General features: G+C 44.7%; 1 protein-coding gene across 1 annotated transcript in view; it reads left to right on the forward strand.

Moving 5' to 3' along the window:
• Window positions 1-23,222, forward strand: part of UVRAG (UV radiation resistance associated) — an 86,985-nt gene that overhangs the window by 30,261 nt on the left and 33,502 nt on the right. Inside the window, exon 7 of the mRNA XM_085862606.1 lies at window positions 8,534-8,639. Within this exon, the coding sequence (XP_085718732.1) occupies window positions 8,534-8,639 (106 nt within the window). The remainder of the gene's footprint in view (window positions 1-8,533; window positions 8,640-23,222) is intronic.

The following is a 23,222-nucleotide window of genomic DNA, read 5'->3' on the forward strand; positions in this document are numbered from 1 at the left end:
TTTTTCCGCCAGCAATTTGCGGGTGTTTTCGCTTTAAAAATCACTTTCTCAGGAACGGTAAGTCCGATCGACACAATTGTCACCATAGTATGTATCTTTTTTGATAGCATTATCAATTAGTTATGCTGTCATAGGTCACGTGGTATGGGCGCCATCTTGAAAAAAACGAGAAAATTTGGACCTTTGTATCTCTGAAACCGTGCAATGGAATTTTTTTTTGCTTCATACATTTTAATGAACTCCCCATGGGGGACACGGGTGATTTTTCGTGACATCATCGGTGAAGCGGTATGCCGGTGAAAATTCGTCAAGTAGAACGCTGCATGGGAAAAATCTGAAATTTCTTGAGCGTCATCTACACAACAATTCACCGAAGAAAAAAAATTATTGTGTCGTCATCGGTGACTTGGTTCGGCAGCCATCTTGTTTCGATTTTTTTTTGTTGTTGTTAATCTCCAGAATGGCTGGACATATTGAGGCGAAACTTTACACGCACATTCCCCATGACATCCTTTCACAAGTTTGTTAATTTCTTATTGATAGGTCGCATGGTTTGGTGGCCATATTGAATTGACCTTAAAACCTTCAAACATCTTCTTCTCCAGAACGGCTGGTCAGATCAAGGGTGAACTTCACAGTTCTATTCTGCACGCGCAGTGAATACAAGTTTGTTAATGAATAATTAATTGATAGGTCATATGGCTTGGCAGCCATGATGGTTTTAAGAAAAATATTAAACAATGTTTTCTCTGGAACTGCTTAATCTATCGAAGCGAAAATTTGCAACTATTATCTTCCATCATGTCTGCATTCATGGTAAAAATTATGACGTCACAAGTCACATGGCTTGGCAGCCATCTTCAATAGAAAAACACACCTTATCCGATTAACACAAAACTTAACACACGTGTTTCACTACACAATTGGAAGCAAAATGTAAATTTATGATGTCATAGGTCACATGGTTTGTCAGCCATCTTGGATTGAAAATTAATAAATTTTGAAAATTTTTTTCTCCAGAACAGCTGGACAGATTGAGGCAAAAATTCACACACACTTTCCCCAAGACATCCTTTCACAAGTTTGTTAATTTCTTATTGATCGGTCACATAGTTTGGCGCCATATTGAATTAACCATAAAACCTTAAAACATGTTCTCCAGAACGGCTGATCAGATCAAGGGGAAACTTCACACACGTATTGCTCAAGCATAAGGAATGTAAGTTTGTTCATGAATAATTGATAGGTCACATGGTTTGGCAGCCATGTTGGATTCCAGAAAATTATTAAATAATGTTTTCTCTGGAACCACTTATCCTATCGCAGTGAAACTTGGCAACTATCATAAACAACCAGGTCTGCATATATGGTAAAAATTATGATGTCACAAGGTTTGGCCTCCATCTTGGATAGAAAAACGTACCTTGTCCGATCAAAACAAAACTTAACAAGCATGATCCACTACACCGTTAGAGAGAGAATCTAAATTTATGTTGTAATAGGTCACATGGTACGGCAGCCATATTGGATTGAAAATTAATAACTTTAAAAGTCTTCTTCTCTGAAACGGCTGAACAGATCGAGGCGAAACTCCACATGCATGACCGCCTCTCCATGACGAACAAAAAGTTCTCCCCCCCCCACCCCCACCCTTTTGATGTACGACGCATCGTTTGTTAGCCATATTGGATTGAATGGGAAATATTAATTAATGTTTACTCTGGAACTACTGCATTAATAAATGTGAAACTTCAGTTTTGTGATGGAACAGTCATGTGGAATGAAGGGTTTAAATTTCAACTCTATCTGCTCCATGGTTTGGCAGCCATGTTGGATTGAAGGGGAAATATTAAGTGACATTTACTCTGGAACCGCTGTGTCAATATATGTGAAACTTCAAAATTATAATCTAGCCGACATGTGAAACGTAGGTTTAAAATTTCAACCCGATCAGCCACGCATTTTGGCAGCCAGAATTATTTAATTATTTGAATCTGAGAACTTTTAGTTTTTTTTTTTTCCAGAAGGCTCACTTGGCTGCACCTGCATGCGTTTGGGGGTACAGGAATAGCAATTCAATTGATACCGACAATGTCCCCAGGAAAAAGGGCTAACTGCATACGGAATAAATAGATTGAACACTTTGTGCTACCCAGTTCGTCACTCGTCAGTCCCACGCTGTCTCGAAGCAGGGCTGTATTTGTATCACTATTAAATAATGTTTTCTCTGGAACCACTTATCCTATCGAAAGGAAACTTTGCAACTATCATCTGCAGAAAGTCTCATGTTGTATCAAAGGCGGACGTCTGGGTACCCGGTCATCACTGCCAGCAGTAAAAAAGTGGCAGTTCTGGTTGTTGTTGTTGTTGTTATTATTATTAATGTTATAACCGTTTATTTTTAAAGGACCGTTGCCATGTTTCCATTGTTTTGTTTCCTAAGCGGTGTAAAGATTTGTGTGCATTTGTTTTTCTCTTGCTTCCATTTCTTAATTTGCCGTCTTTGTATTTTATCTTTTGAACCTTACACGTGTTACGTCTTCAACAAACTTTGAACAGGAGTTAAAATTTCGATACTTTTCGATCGTTAAATTCTTTTTTTTCTTTCTTTGGTGCAATTTCTTTGGAATTTTCTCCAAATTATGACTTAAAAAAAAACAAAAAAACATTTCAACCATTTATTTCCTCCGCCACCAAAGGTGGACGAAGGTTATGTTTTCACCCCTGTCTGTCTGAGCAGAATATCTCAAAATGTGGACAGATTTTGATGAAACTTGGTGGACAGGTTGGGTGTGTGACAAGGCCGGATTGATTCGATTTTGGTTGAGGTGCGGATGCAGGTCCGGCCTCTCAGTGCGATGCACAACGTACCGTCCACTATTCAGCCTGGTGGAGGTTTGCACCCTTCTGAGTGCCGTTGTCGTTTTCATTTTGCTTCCTCCCCCCTTTATCACTCGTGTCTCCTTCACCACACTGCTTTCTGTTCTTTTTCTTTTTTTCTTTTTTTTGCAATCCGTGATAAGAAGTGAAACTGTCAGCCTGTAGATTTGCCTTCGTGAGTCGAGAGGCCTGCCATGATAATATACGGACAGATTATATTTTCCCTCTTTACATGGACTCAAAACTAATTGATTCCATGCCCCAGGCTTGAATCTGCCTTTCCAATTTCCGTGCGCACGCAGGGGCAGCTTCAGCTATGAGGGCCCAGACAGAGGGTATAGGGGAGGGAATGAGAGGAGGGTTGAAGGAATGATGTTCAAGTCGTGAGGGAAAGGAAAGGTGGGGGGAGATGAGATAAGTTTGAGGTTTTGGAATGTTTTATTTATTTATTTATTTAAAATGGGGATATTCTGGTATGGTCCCATTCGTATTGTTCAGGATAGGGGCAGAGACGGAGAGAGACAGAGAGGGAGAGAGACAGAGAGGGAGAGAGACAGAGAGGGAGAGAGACAGAGAGGGAGAGAGACAGAGAGACAGAGAGACAGAGAGGGAGAGAGGGGGGGTTGAACGTGGTAATTAAATCGTGAATTCCGAGATTATATCGTCGAGATGAGGTAGAAGGAGGACTTGTGTAAAGGTTTGAATTGAGGGTGCAGGGTGAGTTGTGAAAGAGATGTAAAATGGGGGACACAGTGCAGTTTTATGGGGAAGTAAGGATGAAGTTGGAAATGAGGTTTTGATTGGCATTTAGGGTGGGGAGGGTGGGTAGAAGGAAGCTGGTGTTCATCTGTGAGAAGTCAGAATTGAAGGGGTGGGAAGAATGGTTAAAAAGGGAGTTTGTAAAATCGTGAGTAGAGGGAGTGTTCGGAAGGGGAAGTTGTGGCCAAGGGGAAAGAGTTTAAACATTATAATGGAGGACGTTGAAGAAGGCAAGAATGTAAGAGAGGTGCTGATGAAGCAAACAGAGGCATTAAAGTAAAGAATGTCGGGTGAAAGATATATCTAAATGCGAGTTGGAGATCAAGTTGAGGGAAACCAAGGAAGATGTTGTTCAGAGATTTATATTTATTTGATTGCTTTGTTGTCGGTGCTGCATCGTCCATGCTTGTGATGAAAGTGTCTTTGAGGTTGAGCGATGAAAGTGCATGGAGAAGGCGAGATGTGGTTTTTTTTTGTCGTTTACACATGGCTACGTGCGAGGAGGTAAAGGTTACTCTTTGAAACTGGACTTATCCTTGTACTCAAGATGTGCTTGTATCTCCAAAAGTCTACGTGGGTGTGCGCAGCTTTCCTGCCGTGGTCGACGTCTGACCTTCCCACCTGGTGTGCTTGCAAGCGAACCCTCCATTTTTGTGGGCATTGTTACCTCCGCCACCGAAGGTGGATGGAGGTTGTGTTTTCAAATCCATTTGCTACTTGCAAAATCGAAGAATTTTCAAGTATATTGGTTCGTCGATTTTGTTATGCTGTCTGCCTGTCTTTGTCTGTCTGTTTGTTTGTCTGTTTGTCACCTCCAGGTCACGATTTTAAGCCGATCTTCACAAAACTTCACCACATGGTAGAGTTTCTCATAAGAAAGAAGCCTATTCTTATCAAGGTCAAAAGGTCAAAATGTCAGCATGTGCCTCCAAAGCTCGTCCCCGACTGGGAATCCTCTGTCGTGCAAAGTCCTTCCTCAGCCCACCTGAGCTCCTGACCACATACAAAGTTTTCGTCCGCAGCCTGATGGAGTTCTGCTCTCTCCTCTGGGCCGGTGTTCCTGCCTCTCAACTTTCTCAGCTTCACGTTGTGAAACCAAGGCATTTCGGATCATTGGTATCTCCTGCGATGGAGCTGAGTCTTTGGGCCTCTCACTCTCTCACCGCAGGCAGGTCGGTGGTATTTCTGTCTTCTACCGTCTCCTCTCCAGTCTCGCCCCCCCCCCCATATTTCCGCAGGGCGTTCTAGGTCCACCAGCAACCCCCTTCTGGTAAAATTACCAAAATCACGAATCACTGCCCACCTTCACCCTTTCATTCCTTTTTTTCCTGCCTTGGGAATAAACTCCCACACACTCTTCAATCCCATCCCCTCCAGGCCTTCAAAACAGCTGTTCCCCACTTTCACTTATCTTCCCCCATCCAAAACCTCGATCTTTTCTACCCCCATTAATCCACCCCAAACCCACCTCCTTCAAATTCCTTGCTTTCCTTCCTGAATGTCCCTGTAATGTCCATCTTGTACACCCCGTGTTCCCCACCCCATCCCTCTCCCTTCCACAGATCTCCTAATGTCTCTGTTCCCCAATGCTTTGTCCTTCCCTCTCCCACCCCCTTGTCTCCTGTCCTCCTTGTTGTGTGTTGTGTGCTTGCTCTCATACGAGCCTCCACAAGGAATGCAAAAAAAAAAATAAAAATGACCCAAGGTCAACAACTTCGGTGACATTTCTAAAATGCTCAATTTTTATTCAATTCACTAGAAATTTGAAGAGGATTTAGATTTCAGGTCAATGAATTCAACCAGTGAATTATTTGTGAGTTCAACATCAACCAAAAGGTCAACTTAGGCCCAAGTTCAACAACTAAGGTGGTATTTCCAAAATCCTCAATTTTCATCCCATTGACTTGAAAATTTAAGAGGATTTGTATCTCAGGTCACTGAATTCAACCACCAATTATTTTTGAGGTCAAATTTGTTTAATGGATTTTGCAAGTGTCATGCTCTGCATGACATCGTCGTCTTGTTTGTCTGTTTGTGAACAGGATATCTCAAAAAGTTGTGTGCAGATTCGGACGAAAGTTGGTGGGCAGGTTGGGTATGTAACGAGGATGACTTGTTGGGATTTTGGTGAATATCCAGATCTGGATCCAGACACGAGAATTTTTAACGTGATTCTTCACCATTGAGTGATCGGGTTAAAATGATATATAGCACGACATCTCAAAAGGTTGTGGACGGATTCGGACGAAACTTGGTAGACAGGTTGGGCGTGTGGCATGGACGAATTGATTTGATTTTTGTGAAGATCTGGATATGAGAATTATTTCAAAGCAGAATTACCAAAGTTCGGCGGTCCAAACGACAACTTACAGCCCAATCGGCTTACTGGTTCTTGAGCACGAACCGTGCAGGGTCAATAATAGAAAGCACAACAACGAGCTGGTACATTGAACAATCGAGGTTTATTTACAATGGAGCAGGGGAGCACAAAGAGCAGAGTTAAAACCGAATATGAGAAATGCAATTTATATACAAACAAACACTTAGCAATTTCTACTTAAGGACGGGGCCCACGGACACACACACCCAAAAGAAATGGACCCCGTCGGGCCTTTATTGGACCCTCCAGCTGAGGAGAATATGTCAGCTGGGGAGTCGAGGTCTGGCCGGGTACCTGTCCGCCTCGTGCGGTTACACCGGACTCCAACCCACCACGGTGGGACTCAAACCCACAACCTGGAATCCACCGAGCCCACGATCCTGGCTGCTCGACCACCACCACCACGTGGAGCCCCGCAAAAAACCGCAGACCATGACCGCTGACGACGACAACTCTAATGACGCACACCAAGAGCAATGGCCACGATGACTGCTATACTCTCTTCTTGACGAACACTCCACTCTTCTCTTTCGCGAGGTCCGAGGGATTTCTTCCCCTGGCCACTCGCCTCCGGTTTGGACGGTTGCGTTGCGCGATTCGCTGGCCGTCACTCATTGGACAGGCCCACGGTAGGCGGGGCAACTCCCACCCTTCTGGGTGGAGTCCAGATCTGAGGTGATGAGCCTCCTGATTGGAGGAGGTCCGGTGGGAGGAGGGAACCTCACCCCTCTACGTGACACGTTGCAGGTGGGCGATGGTGCGAAGAACAAAGGATTGATTGGAGATGTAAAAAACCTGACTACAAAAGAAACCCACAGCGCACACATGAAATTAACCCATTAGACAGAAGGACGGGACCCTGACAATAAACACATATCTATCGAAATAACTGAACTGCGGGGACTGCTGTCTGTTTGTGTGCAAATGGCTGCCAGATTCGTAACAGTATGACCTCTTCCACAAGCTTTAGACCCTGTGAAAACAAGCAAGCATTTAATGGATCGCCTATTATATAGGAGCTTTTTACTGTGTACTCCAAAAGCGACCACGGGACATGGCTGGTCCCTCGGTCCATTTCGCTTCAAGCTGATCCTCAAGGTCCGTACATGTTTGGAGCACAATAATCATGTCGTTTTCCTCCAACTCTGCGTACGCGTAATCTGTAGGCATTTCCCAGGGGTCCCACAGGTGCAGATGGTGGAAGCGGGGATAAGGATAAGGAGAGGAATTTATTTCCAAGTTCTGGCCGATTTGTGTGTGTGATACAATGAGCAATTGTGTTTACATGAAGTTACTAAGTATAAAAATATCAATCTCCAGAACTTTGCAAAAAAAAAAAGAAAAAGATAGGAGGGAAAAGATTAATTTACAACCGGCCAGCCGACTGATGCTTTTACGTCCTGCGATGGAAATGAAAACGAAAGAGCAATTTGCTTCTGATTTTTGGAAAACCGATGGTGCCTCAAATTAAACCGGAACTTTTCAATAATCACAGCAGTGATCTCGTATGTCACGTTGGATAAAACTTTGCCGTCGTCGCTTCTCGAGGCCTTCTCGAGCTTTGGGCACGCACTTGCCCTCTCGGAGTGGAAGCTTCATTTGCCTTCACTGTACGGAATTGTTTCGGACGTCATTCTTGATGGCCTCCTCTACGTCCCACCGTGCTTCGTGCAATGTGGATGTCATTGACAGTACTGGTCACTATAACTGCACGGCTGATCCTCTAAGTGGAGTTCCACCAGGCTTGATGCGTTGGTCGACCATAAATTTAGTAATCCATTCGTTGTTCCGCACTCTTCGTTGTGTCACTCGCCGTCATCTTGAATTTCGGTGCGTGATTGTTTGACATCGCAGGAACGAGTTACAAATTCCTGCGCCAACTACTGCTGGGAAGGCAATGGCAAACCATCAAGCATAATCCTTGCCAAGAAACTGCTTCAGCAGCACCACCAACGGGTCCGGTACATCTGAAGAATCGACAAATTGGTGTTCGACGATCGTTGGATAAACGGTGTCCCTTGTACCATTGAACAGTTTTACAACTTCGCTGTACTGTACTGTATTTTGACCCTTGAGTCGATTTTACTTGATAATCCAGTCAACTTTAATTTGTTTCGATGCTCTAGTCTTGTACACGTCCCATTTCCTCCTCGAGGGCTCGACACCTGTGGACTGAGCGGTTCGTCTTTTACTTGAAATATCACTTCTGAAAGTCAGAGTCATGTGCTTTGTTTTTGAAGGAAATTATCTTTGTAGTGCTGGTTAACCAAAATCCTCGATCAGGGGAACTTTAACACAGCGCTGAAAACGGACATTGTGTTGAGCGAAAAGAAACTGACTGGTCGCTGGCACGATCGAGCCCTTGGTTCCCCCCTCTCCCCCCCTCCCCCTTTTCACCACCGTCTGCTCATTGTGCTTAGAATAAGGATCATAACCTTGCCATCTTTTCTTGTTCACCGTTCATTCCTTCTGAGATCCCCCAACCATTTCCTTCCCAATCTCTCCTGCCCTCAGGTTACACACGGCCCAGAAAGCCATCCGGCAGACGCAGCTGGCAGTGAAAAAGGTTCACATGCGAATCAATGAGAGACTGAAGGTCGAGGCAGGCCGAACCCAGATGGTACGGTTTGTCTCATCTCCTTTTGCATCTTGATTCGACTCGCTGTCTTCATCTTTTGTGCAACCCCACCACGGTAGATGGATTGCTGAGAGTGTACCGTATGGCTTTCGCCGTTCGACTGGAGCTTTCATGAGCAATTATCAGTAGCGGTCGTGATCGAAATGATCAGCCCTTCTTTGGAGAGGAAATCTACATGTGTCTGTTGTGGTTAATTCTGCAAATTGTTTTGTATTTATTGATTGCATGTCTCGAAGTTAATGGGTTTTGATTTTTAACATCCGCTCACCAATATGCGACTTTTGAACTGACGCAATCCGCCCCAGAACGATAGGTGAGCATGCGCAGACACCCCAGGGAAACTGCCCTGTTTGGGGAAAAACAAAGCGTATCACATGTCCAGGACAAGGGCTGTCGCCTAAAATGGCAAACAAAGTTTTAAAAATAAGTCGAAAATACTTGGAAAGTACCTGCGAGAAAGAGCTGTGCCTCCGCACAACGAAAGACTTGGAGAACTTTCTCAGTACTTGGAGTACTACAAGTTCCCAACCAGCAGGGTCGGTGGAGGGACCCGTGCTACACAAATCCCCCGATGGATCGCTCCCTGTGAATGGACTGTGTATCTGGATTAGTTGCTTCCGAACACCCCTGGGAAGTGCATATCTGGGGCTTATGAATGTACAGGGTAAATTTAAAATGATGATATCAACTATTTGTCATGTTGGGAACGGGGGGGGGGGGGGTAGTGGGAACTGAGAGGGACATTATAAATACATTGTTTGGTTTTGGGGCCACAAGTGAAATTCTACTAGATTATATACACGGTCACTGCTCGCTTGTCCCAACAGTAAATGGTATATACCCGACGCCTCTCCTCCACGGATATTTCTCGTGCTTCCTGTATTACCGTGGGTCTGGTTTGCATTCAGGAACACAACAATTATGGTTAACCATTTTGAAATTGGCACTATCGTCTAAATGCTGTAAATTGTGTTCAAAAGACTATTTTAATTGCAGATTCCCGTGCGAGCAACAGCAGGTTAAAAGTGCCCAGAGAGCTGAACCGAGTCACAGAAAGCACGCACAGCGCATGCGCAGAAGGGCCTCGTTTAACATTCACGTGTCATTTCGAAAGTACGATCGCTGCTGTACCTTGCTTTACGGTACCTTGAGAGACCGAGTCACATGATGGGAACTGTTGGTGTGCACAGAAAGACCTGTGCACACCGATAATTTGTGACCATATTTGGTACAACGAATACCGGGCGTAGTGGCGTGCGCCTGTAATCCGGCTACTCGGAGGCTTGGGTTGGAGGATCGCTTGAGGATGGGAGCTCTGCGCTGGGCCGCGCTATGAGAGGGTGTAGGGCAGCCCAGAATCATGGCGAAAGCCTATCCCTATCCCTATGTCGTAAGAGGTGACGAGGGTTGCGTCAGGAAGGGCATCCAGCGTAAAACCTGTGCTAAATCAGTATGCGGATCATAACGGATGATCCGCTGTGGCGACCCCTAACGGGAGCAGCCGAAAGCAGAACAACATTTGGTACAATGAAGCAGGACAGTGAGGTCTCATGGGGTTGTGCTCCCCATCCGGATCCACCCATTTAAAGGGAGGTTTGCCCCAAATATTGGTATTTCATTCAAAAATCTTCTTCGAAGAAACTGACAACTGCATCTTAACCAAACTGGCGTGCGGTATCGTGACCATGCCTAACCTTAAGTTGTGCTCCCTACGGCCGGATCTCCCTTGGAAATAGGGCGACTGCCTCCCTCCCATAATCCTTTATGTTCACTAAAACGTATTTTCCTCACAAACGACATGACCGATGTGGACCAAATTTGGTATGATACATCAGAACAGTAAGGTCTCATAGGGTTGTGCTCCCCATCGGGATCCGCCACCTATATGAGGCTGAAATGGGGGGGGGGGGTTCACCACAAATTCAGGTAATTTATTGAAAAAAATCTTCTCTGAAACCGACGGCCAGATGCAGATTTTTTATTTTTTATTTGGAAAAAAAACAAAACATTTGCAGCCATTTTGGAAAAAAGTAAAAACTTTGGACCTCTGTATCTCTAAAACCGCTCCATGGAAAAAATTGAAACTTGGCACATGTGAAGCACTCCTTATGAGGAAGAAATGTGATTTTTTTGATGATGTCATAGGTGGCTTCATTATGACGTCATGATTGCATATGTCGAATGCTTTATCCGATTGGTATGAACATTTTTTGAGGGTTATATAGGGCTAAATTGTATGGGGGGGGGGGCGGGAGTGGGGAATGATGTCATCGGTCATGTGGTTGGGCAGCCTTTTCTTTTTTTTTTGAACATAAAAACATTCAAAAATCTTCTTTGACACGGCTGAACAGATCGAGGCAAAACTTTACAGGTACGATCGCCTATTCATGAGGAAGAAAAAGTTCTCAACCTATGACATCATAGGACATATGGTTTGGTAGCTTTTTTTTTTTTTTGAAGAATAAAACTTTAATAATCATCTTCTCCAGAACAGAACATCTTCTCCACGAATAATTAATAGGTCACATGCTCTGGCAGCCATATTGGATTTAATGAAAATGTTAAAAAAAAAATTATTTCTCTTGAGCCGCTTCATCAAACAACCTAAAATATCACAATTATGATCTAGTAGTCATTGGAGATATATGTTTTAAATCTCAACCTGATCGGATGCATGGTCTGGCCACCAGAATTATTTAATATTTTGAATCTGGGTTCAGGGATTTAAATCAAACTTGGTACAAGTGTGGGCGGATGCATATCTGGTGACGTCATGACGTTTAAGAGTGCTCGTCTAGTTTTATCTATGTATTAATACTGAAGGACCAATTTTGTGCTCCTCCTAGCGGTCGCGTCACGTTTTTCTCGGTACTGTGACCTGGACTGAAAGAAACTTCGTACCTGTAAGAGTGCATCGCACATAGTGGCAAAAGTCAACTTTCAACTCTAAAGCAGAATAAAGACTTTTCGTTGAGACGGGGGCGAGGAGTGAAGAGGCGGGGGGGCAGGGAGTGAAGAGGCGGGGGGCAAGGTAAGCAAATTTTGGGTGGGGGTAAGCAAATTGAAAGCGGGAGACGGGGGAAAATGGGGTGGGGGATGAGTGGGCGGGGGCTGGGGTGAATTAGGTGGGATTGAGTGTGAGGGGTGGACAGGGGAGCGGGAGCCCGGGGGCAAGTGGGGCGGGGAATCAAGAGACGGGGGGGGCAGGGGTAAGCAAGTGGGAGGTGGGGGGGAATGGGGCGGGGGCAAGCACGCCCTGTCCAGTCCATGTCCCTCGAGTGTGGGTGAGCTGGTGAGGGTGGTTGAATGAACGGAATCCATCTGTGACGGGGTTTCGGCTAGTATATATTTCATTTGAAGTCATTCACAGTCACGCTCTGGCATTTTGATGAATTGACTCATTCGAATGGAATGGGATAAACGTACGGACGTTTATATCTCGCCTATCGCTAATATCGCACCCAAACCTGAAATGACATTTTCCTCCAGCCACCGTTGCCTCCTCTTCTCGCAAATCCAACCTGCTGATCGTATTCTTAAACGCTATTACATTTCCACGAAGCACTCGCATCTTGTACTTTCCTTTCGACTCTCTACTTTTCCTGTAGTGATCATACGCCATCATTCCCCCCCCCCACCCCTCCCCAAGATCTGTGTCCAAGCGCAGCAAACAATCCGTGTTCATGGAGAAGGTGAACTTTTCCTCAATCTTCTGCAGGACACATTTCACTCCTGCCAAGAAACTTCCAAACTTCACTGCACTGGAAACAAAACATGCTCTTTGACGTTCATTACGACTGAACTCTTTCGCGTCTGTTCAATTGAGTCCAAAACCGAAAGACTCGAGTGAAACGCAATTTCATTCTGACTGTCGTCGTTATGTCTTCCATCGGCCAAAGTGTGTTCCATTTTGACTACCCTTCGTGTTAACCATTATAATTCTCCTGTTGGCTCTTGCAACTCTGCAATGGGTTCTTCGGTCGATGTCTTCAACAACTTGGCAAGTGTTTCGTAAAAGTTGAAAGTTTCATCGAATGTATGTATTCAAGATGGCCATGCAGGGTTAAATGAAAGAGAAATGTGAATTGCGATCTTTCAGTCGCACAAGGTTTCGTTTTCCTGAACTGAAGAGCTCAGTTTTTCAACCTGTTGAGATGTTTTCATCATACCTTTCTGAGAAGGAATTACGTGACGCTTTAAACAGGCGATGCCTGTTTGGTTAAGCAGAAATTGCTGACAGAAGTGCAGTGCAGAAATAGATTGATTGCCATCAGGTGGCTTTGACTCATCTCAGGTTCAGATGATTGTTTACTTCAAGGGAACCCCCATCCCCCCCACCTCACATACACATGCATATACAGGGTGTCCCCCAAAAAATGTACTCACTCTTTAAATGATAATAAATGCGTTGTTTATTGACTTAGAAACAAGAATAATGGTTAAATGGATAAATGCATGTTTACAAATGTTCAAACTGACGACCATCACGTTCCAAACACAGCCGGTAACGCGGACCAATGGATTAATGTTGGAATGTAACTTTTCCAATTATTTCGCTTCAAAATGCGATGAGCGCTTGATTTTGGGATTCCTGTCTCATGAGCCATTTGTCGTACAGATTTCCGTGGGGATCGGTGGAGGGTTTCCAGCAATTGATTTTCCTTTGCGGGGGTGGTTGATGACCGTGGTCTTCCTGAACGCTCCTTATGGACGTCATGCACAGTTCCATCTGTTTCAAACTTATCTTGGATGCGAGCAATGGTGCGTCGCGTTGGTGGATCTTTGTGAAAATGTCTTCTAAATTGTCCTTGCACTTCCATGATTTTTTCGTGCTTCCAGTAGCACTTTATGATAAATTTTCTTTCTTCAAAACCGAGTCGTACTTCTGCCATGATTAGGGTCAATTTGATCTGAAAATAAATGAAAAATTCAATGAGTTATGAGGATCCAAAATGTGAGTACATTTTTTTTGGGACACCCTGTACATACACGCATACGTACAAACATAGACATACACACATACATGTATTCATACAAACATGTATTCATACATGCACACGTACATACATACATACACATGCATACACCACAGGTCAAAAGTTCTAGAACACCCCCATTTTTCCAGTTTTTACTGAAATTTTAACGGTTTAATGTTTCATTGTAATCTGAAATTAAAGCACGGAACAAATATCCAATTGCAGATAAAAAAAAGAAATCATGGAATCGTTTTGTTGAACCAAATTTAATGTAAATTTTTGACTCATTAAAGTAGCCACCTTTTGCAGATATAACAGCCGAACATACTCGTGGCATTCTTTCTTCAATGGAAATCAAATATTGTTCGTTAAGTTCTTCCCAACACTGTTGCAAAAGTTCCCACAAATGTGTTGCACTTGCAGGTTGCTTTGCTTTCACCCTTCTGTCCAGTTCATCCCAAACCAGCTCGATGGGGTTTAAGTCTGGAGACTGTGCTGGCCATTCCCTGATTTGAAGCCTACCGTCTTGTTCTTTTCTTCTAAGGTAGTTCTGACATAGCCTGGAGGTATGTTTTGGGTCGTTATCTTGCTGTAGGATGAACCCCTGACCAACTAGGCGTAGACCAGAAGGTATTGCATGGCACTGCAAAATGCTGTGGTAGCCCTTTTGGTTCAGGGTACCAGTCACTCTGTGCAAGTCGCCAACACTGGATCCAGCAAAAGAGCACCAGATCATCACGCTCCCTCCTCCATGTTTGACAGTTGGTGTCACACACTGAGGAACCATCCTTTCGCCTACTCGACGGCATACAAAAACCCTGCGTGATGAACCGAAGATTTCAAATTTTGATGAATCGGTCATAAGACCTTCTTCCAGTTTTCAGTAGTTCACTTGTGGTGTTCATGGCCCAGGCAAGCCTCTTTTTCATATTTTGCCATCTTGGCAATGGCTTTCTTACTGCCACTCGACCTGTCAAACCTGCAGCTCAAAGTCTTCTCTTCACAGTTGAAACTGAGACTTCCTTACTTCGACCAGTGTTAAGCTGTGCTTGAAGCTGCTGTCTTGTGAGCCGCCGATCACGCAGGCTGTTGACTCTCAGAAACTTGTCTTCTGATTGTGTTGTGGCTTTGGGTCTGCCAGACCTCTTCCTGTCAGAGTTTCCTCTCGTTTCCAAGTGCCTTTTTATGGTGCAGGAAACTGTACTCACCGACACCTTGGCTTTCTTTGCGTTTTCTCGAAAGGAAAGACCTACACTTTTAAGGGTTATAATGGTCTGTCTGTCTTCCTTTGGTTATTGTCTTTTTCTCGCCATTATGATAGCAATATACAACTTCCTGCAGTGCAATTTTGTCCAAATAATGCTTCAAAGGGTGTCGCAACAGTCTGTTCCAACATTGCTTTTATACAGACGGAGGGTTTGAAACTAATCAACAAAAGTTGGGACACCTGTAGGAATTATTTGCATCAACTTTCATTTCTTAATTTACTTCCATTGCTGCAGAACAGGTGCAGTTGCTAACCCATTACTCGCTCCCTGAAAAGGGCCTTTTTTAACAACTCTAAAATTTATGTTATTTTTCAGTTTTTGGTAACCTAAACCTTTTTTTAACCTCTGGCAGTTTATCGCTTAGCTTTGTACCATTTCAGGTTATTCACCGGACTTGAACTGCTTAAATTTCAGTAAAAACTGGAAAAATGGGGGTGTTCTAAAACTTTTGACTGGTGGTGTACATACATACATACACATCCACATACATACATACATACATATACATCCACACACACATACATACATACATACATATACATCCATACATACATCCATATATACATCCACACACACATACATACATGCATATACATCCACATACATACATACATACATACATACATACATACATATACATCCATACACACATACATACATATATACATACATACACACATACATACATACATATGCATCCACACACACACATACATATATATATACACACACACACACACACACACACACACACACACACACACACACACACACACACACACACACACACACACACACACACACACACACACACACACACACACACACACACACACACACACACACACACACATATATATGCCTGGCAGTGGTTAGGGCAGTGGCTTGGGATCCAAAAGGTCCTGAGTTCAAGCCCCATTGGGCCACTGATAATACACCAGGGGGTTGACTCAGCCTGTCATCCTTCCGAGGTCGGCGAAGTGAGTACCAGTGTACTGGGCCGGTGTATACCCCAGTTAAAATAGGTGTACCATATCCCTGTGTCGTAAGAGGCGACCAGGGTTGCGTCAGGAAGGGCATCCGGCGTAAAACATGTGCCAAATCACTATGCGGATCATACAGATGATCCGCTGTGGCGACCCCAAACGGGAGCAGCCGAAAGAAGAAGAAGAAGTAGAATATATATATATGTATATATATATGTATATATATACACATATCCACACACACACATTCATACATACATATATATCCACACACACACATACATATACATCCACACACATACATATATATATATATATATATATATATATATATATATATATATATATATATATATATATATATATATATATACATCCACACACACATACAAACATATTGTTACGAATTTCGGTCTGCCCGGCGTGCGATCAGCCACGTAACTCGAATCGCGACCACGTCGCCCACTGGAACGGACAATTCAGTCGTGACCCTCCTCGGAACTACCGCCAGGAGCTAGTCATGGCTGGGTCTTTCGACCCCACCACAATCGTGCCAATCGGCCACCCGCGCAGGATAGGGTTGTTCGCCAAACTCAACCTACCTAAGTACCTGCGTGGGTAGTTAACCGGGCGATCGTACCTCGCCGCTGGCCGGCCTAGGACACGAACCGCTTAAGCGGTCCGTTCCGTGCTTCAGTGATAACCGAGCGATGTTATCGCCGGACCAGACGGACGTGATTATTTACCGGGTGCTTACACCCCTCCTACAATTCCTTCCGTGATGCAAGATGGAACTTTCAAACAAGGGAAAGGACACAACGAAATGGGGAACAGTTCAACAAGCACATTTATTGCACACTCAGACAAGCACGTATTTTACAGCCATACAGTAATTCAGGCACGTATACAGTGAAAGCAAGCAAAGGCAGAGTTACAACCGAATACGAGCAATGAGAATGTACATGCACAGTCACTTACACAGGTCTACTTTACAAGACGGCGCCAACGCATGCACTTGCACAAAAGCAAAGGAAAAAACCACCCTCAAAGGCAAGGGTAGCAGACAGGTTTGTGGACCAAATGTGCGTGGAACCTGGATGAGCGGCCAGGTCCACGAGACCGAAGGGTCTTACCCGTGCCCTCGTGGCGCGATGGCGGGCAAGCCGCGATGTCAGTGAAGATGTGCCTGGCTTCGTGCCCCTGGCGTGGCCGGTGAGCTCTCTCCGTCGATCGGCCCCCGTCTGCCTTACGACTTCAGCTCCGAGCTCCGTCTCCCGACTCTGCCCCACCGACACTGCCGCATCGACACTGCTGCCGTCCGCCTCTTCGAGCTCCGTCCGGTTCTCCGACCCCTCCAGACTGCCACTCTCCAGATCCGACTTGACTGCCAGACTCCAGACTTGACTGCCGCGATCGACACACTGCCGCGAGCTGCGTTGTGCTCGCGCTTATATAGGCCGGGGGAGGGGCGCATATGCAAATTTGTGGATCACAGCGGGTTCGGAGGCGGGGCTACAACACCTGATGCTCAGCCATTGGATGGATGAAAAGGGGGCGTGAATCATTCCTGATCCGTTTTTCGAGGCGAAAGGAACCCATTCACAACCCATGGCACGACGTTTGGTAGAAAGGCGAAGGTGGTGGGAGTTTGCTGCGGTGGTTTGGGAAGGGTGTTGGTGGTGGCGATTTGGTTGCTGGCGGGTGTCGTTTGAGAATGGCGGTGAAGCGATGTTTGCGGGGTGGAGTTGTGGAGGTAAAGAGGCGAAGGTGGTGGTGTTTTAGTTGTAGTTGTTTGGGAATGATGTTGGTGGTGGCGATTTGGTTGTTTGGGGATGATTGGTCCAAAATAATAATAGAGAAAAGAAAAACGTCTATCTCAAAGGATCACAGCCCTGTGAACACGGAAATTTCCTCCAAACAACGGTGGGGAAATCTAACTACACATATACTTATCGTCATAACTGATCTAAGGTCCTTTATGGTGGTCTGCAAATTTCCACAGCCGTAACAATATACATACACACACATACATACATACATACATACATGTATTTATACATGTATTCACACATGCATACAACAACATTCATGCATACTCATTCATGCATAACATGCACACACGCATACCTGCACCCACCTGCACGTGTACGTACATGCACGTATACCCACTCACACATTTTATTATCTTTGATCGACACTATATGTTACACAGAGGCATGAACTTAAATTCCTTGTTCTCATGTCTGAACGTAAGCTCGTCAAATTAAGCTTGTAATATTTTATTCCATGGAGGACAGATAAAATCCAGGGCTTGCAGGAAGGCTCAGTAAAACAGAACTCCAGACCGAGTCCATCGGTCCCGCACGTGCGCTTGTGGTTTGGTTATTTTAGAATTTTTTTTTATGGCAAAAGCATCTTTTTAAACCTCACTTGCATGTGCAGTCCACCTCCCTCCCCTTCTGTTAAATGAAGGCCATGCAGAGGTGACGGTGGGAAATGTGATTTGGTGTCACGTCGATCTTGTTACTGGAATGTTTTGGCGATGTGTCAGGTCAGGTTCTCATATCTTTGAGATATAATTGTATTCGTACATCATATTGACTGACCCGCCTATTAATCAGGTCCCACTGATTATCGCCCATTCAGCCTCCTTCCGAAGTGATGGAATGTGCCATCAATAGTGCCATGCAGAAGCATCTGAAAACAAACAACCGACTCGCATGCTCAATTGAGGTTCCGTGAGAATCGCTCCGCTCAGGACGGAGTCACAGCTGTAAGCCAAACATTGACACAAGAGCTTAATGTGGGAGGAGAAGTGAGAGTTGCTGATCTCAAGATCAAGGCAGCATTCGATAGAGTTTGGCAACCAAGATTACCCTTCGTTGGCCGAGTCTTTGGTAAAGCTAAACTCGTTGGAATCCAAGGGGATTACCCTCCGATGGCCAGTCATTACCTGACTTGTAGGAAGGTGGTTGTGGAGGTGGTATTATCATCACGACCTCAAAGCATTGGTGCAGGTGTTCCTCATGGTGGTGATCTTGGCCTAAACCATCTTCATTAGCTTCTTCAGTGACCTTCTCTCCATCACGTCATGTTGAGCTATTCGCTGATGATCTCGGTGTTCAGCACCGTTCGTAACACCAACAACGAACCAGCAAAGGGCTGTCTACAGCAGATGTCAGACAACACGCAAGGCTTGGTTGAAAAATGGCTTGTTACGTTGATGCCTGGAAAGTGTCAGGGAATGATTTGTTCCATCAAAAAAGATACCAACTGGATGCCATTGATGTTCAGTGGTACCACCATCCCAAAAATCTCCATTGTTATCATCCTAGGGTTGAGGGGTCGTGGTGGTGGAGGTCATCATTGAGCAGAAGTGCAATTGAGACAGCGACATAAACACTGGAGCTACATGAACAGGATATCGGGTAGGTACCTTGTGATGAGTGGATCACCATCAGACTCTTCAAGATATCTCCATCATCTACATTGTTTGTTCCAAGTGTGATTGAATACTCGCTGCTCACCTGGATGGGAGAATCTGAAACCACACTTAAATTATGCTACATCCAGGAACAGAGCTGCGACATCACAATCCAGGAATACCCTTCCAAATACCATCACTGTTGAACTGTGCAGGGACCGCAGCTGTTGAAAGAAGGATCGTAGCCATATTCTCAGGGAAACTTGTGTTCAGTAAATGCAGTTTTATAAGCAGCTCTGTTCATATCCTGTAATGAGTGACAAGGGATAAACTCGGTAGAGCACATACCTCTGCCATGCAATGCCTGATCCAGGAGAACATATCGGGCCCCACTCCATTTTTGAAACATCATGCTATATGTCGTTTTTGGCCCTCATCTCTCAATGGTGAAGAATCGCTTTAAAAATTCTCAGATCTGCATCTGGATCCTCATCAAAATCGAATCAATTCGTCCTCGTCACACACCCAACCTGCCCACCAAGGTTTGTCCGAATCCGTCCACAACTTTTTAAAGATATCCTGCTCACAGAACATAACCTCTGTCCACCTTCGGTGGGCGGAAGTATGAACATAAACCTCCAGGGTCATTCCATAAGATCATGGATCCATCTTCACAGTACATATTGTGCCATTGACGAGCTTCATTCGCACTTCATTATTCAACATGACCGCCATCCTCTTTGATGCACTTCATCCAGCTGTCAACCAACATTTTGATCCCAGCACAGAAGCCTTCCTTCTGAAGTGTCCTCATTGCAGTGAGTACAGCTGTGTTAGCAATCCAGAGGATGCAAAATGTGTTCCCGTAAACTTTCATTTATGTGGAAGTCGCGCGGATTTTTGAATCCCTTGACTAGTGAGTGAGGCATAACTTCCCAATACTGAAACTCTGACGGGTGGTGTCCTTTTCTGCATAGCTCACAGCATTGTCATGGAGGAGTGTGGCATCATTGAGATGGCATCACCATTCGCTGCTGCAATGAATGGGACTGCTCAGTCTTGCAAAATTCCACTGGGGCCTTAAAAGATAACGTGAAGCCCCTTGATGCTCACTTTTTGGCATTTGACCTTTTTTGAATGCAGAGACAGCCTGTTCCACTATGTTGAATGAGACCACCATTATGGTTCGGTGTTGTGGTGACCTAGCTTCATCTTGGGCAACGATGTATTCCAACAAGTCACCTTCCTGATTTGAAGATTCGTAAGATACTGTGGACACAAAGTGAGCAGATTCCTTTTCTTCTCCCCCCCCCCCCCCGATGGCATGTACTCCACATTTTAGTCCACATTTTGTCATCGTATTTTCCTTTCCCAAGACCCTTGGTGACTACGCGATGCGCAGATCTTGAAACGAACACCTCGCTAATGATTGAGGTTACACTCATGTCGTCTGTCCGAAAGGCCTGACTGAACACGGTCCGTCCGCCCGTGTTTTTTCCTCCGAGATAGGATGTGGCCCATCTATGAACGGTTCTCAGGTGTGGGAGAATTGTTGGAAGGAATTTCAGAAAGATCTCTTCGTGTATTTCATGCCCATTGATGTTCTGCATCTTCATGAACTTGACAAGAGTTCGGGTGTCTTCTTTACCCGTGCTTCTTTCCTGCAACTGTATCCTCGGTACAAGACGCCATTGTTTATATTCCTGGAACAGCAAGTGGTTTTGGAAACTTGCCATTTACCGGGCATATCAATAAATAACAAAACTATATCCTCCTAATTTTTCCGATCACCTCGACCTTTTTCTCTTTCCTGTGATCTCGGGTTCCTCGTGGAGCTCTTCGAGTTTAAAACGGAGTGACGAACTTTTGGGACCGTCATCGTTATTTGTTCATGAGCCGATATGCCACCCCTTTCAAGTACCAAACAATTAATTTTGTATGTTGCTGTGTAATAATGGTCTGACTTTAAATCGTGTAACCAGAAAAAATAAAAAAAAATACATAGGAGTGGGTGTACATCGGAGTGAATGGTAAAATACAGACTTGGATGCAGATGTCAACATTCATGAAGAAACGACACAGCAAAGCTTGAGAGCTTAACATAAAAAGGGGGTGGTAGGAAACAAGGGGACAGTGACGCAGATGTGCAATCTTGGCATGAGAGATTACATGAGATATTTATGGATGTGAAAATTGGGAGTGGACAGACTGTGAACAGGAGAGAAAAAAAATACAGGTGTGAAGGTGGAATGAAGAGGAGTGCAAGCTTGAATTTAGAGATGTTAACGAGGTGTGAGTTGTGAACAGTCTCAAAAGGAGCTTGTGGCTTGATAGGAGGAGGTGAAAGGCCAAAAGAGAGACTAAATTAGAAAAGAGGACACTGATGTGTTTGCGATGCGAAACGAGGAGACTTTCTCTCTGTGCTTCCTGATGACGGTCTTTGGGTTTTCGACTGCAACGATAAAGCATCACATGGGCCATTGAAATGTTGTTGTATAACGTGGTGGGCCGCTGCCTTAAATAACTGGGCGATTAAAGGTTGAGATTCTGCGAACACATTTGGACTATTCTCGACTCAAGGTCAGAGAAAAGGGGAACGTTAACGCTCAACGTGACCCAAAAGTATTGGGGGAGTTAGATGAGCTCTCGGTTGTAGGCTAATTATTTTGTACTGTCTGCAGCACAACCTTTTTGTATGTGTTGGACTGTGTGATTTTTGTCCGAGAGCACCAGATGAAATCCAGTGGAGTTCTGAAGTTGTCGCTCTGTTTTGGGGTGAAGAGACAAAACACAAATAGCACCTCCTGTGCTTTACTTGCCCTCCTACAGGAAGATGTGAGCGACGCCCAGGGTTTAAAATTTTCACTGCAGCTCTAGGTTTAAGGCGAGACACGAAGGTGACCGACAAGAGCCGTACCCCCAAAGCACGATGCTGAAGGCCTTGCTTGTCATGAGGCGTTTGGGATTACCAAGTAGGCCCATCATGTACGCTGCGTGTGAGCGCTGAGGATATCTGCCAGGAGAGGGCCCTGTACGCCATTGCTGGAAAGTTCAGTTAAGACAGCTGCGTGCTGGACTGTCGAAGTGAAATATATCTCTCACTTGTCGGCTTTAGCGCACCCGAGCCTCTCGGAACTCAGAAACTGAGCGGTCAAAACCGCTTCATACTTTGATGGAAGACCATAGTGGAATACCAAGTGGTGTAGGCCGAGGTCTGTTCGTGTGCTCACCTCTGAGATGTCTGGTCCAAATTTGTTCCCGATAAAAGTGCGTGCATAGCCGCGTGCACGCGCGTGTACATCAACACCTTCTGTTGAAGATTTTTTTTTTCTCTGAAAAGAAGTTATCAAAGCGGTGATTTCAAAAAAAAATTTTTTTTTGAGTTTATTTTCACAAAGATAAAGTTAAAATTCTGTAAACCTTTAAAGTTAGCCATCTCTGAGTAGGCCGTGGTGTCCTTGTACCCTCTACCGAAGTTGATTCCTTTGTGTGGAATTGGGAAAGATAGGTTATCGGTAAAGGCTTATGGATATTACGAGTTGGATGTCACCTAAGCTAGATAAAGTTAATATTACTAACCTGGTTGTATGTCAAAGTGAAGTCAACTGATCTGGTTGAGGGGGTTTAGATCGAGTGCATGCACGAAGGGACAAACGGCCTTCTGCTTTGTCCAAGTTTCTTTGAATATTCTTCTACTGCAAAAAAACAAAAAATTCTCTCCTCATTAACCTCTTCCTATCTATTTGTAGTTTGTTCCGTTGCCTTCCATCTTCTTTCTCCTACTCTTGTTCATTCATCCACGTTTTTCCCCACTGTCATTGCATTTCCCTCTACCCCGTCACCTCGCTCTTCCACGAGTCTAGACGTGGTATCCCTCCCCCTCCCCCACGTCCGCAATTGATTGGTTTCCT

Source organism: Eptatretus burgeri, chromosome 17 (assembly GCF_056783735.1).
Source record: "Eptatretus burgeri isolate ZD-2024b chromosome 17, Ebu_testis_v1, whole genome shotgun sequence".
In the NCBI taxonomy this organism is placed as follows: domain Eukaryota; kingdom Metazoa; phylum Chordata; class Myxini; order Myxiniformes; family Myxinidae; genus Eptatretus; species Eptatretus burgeri.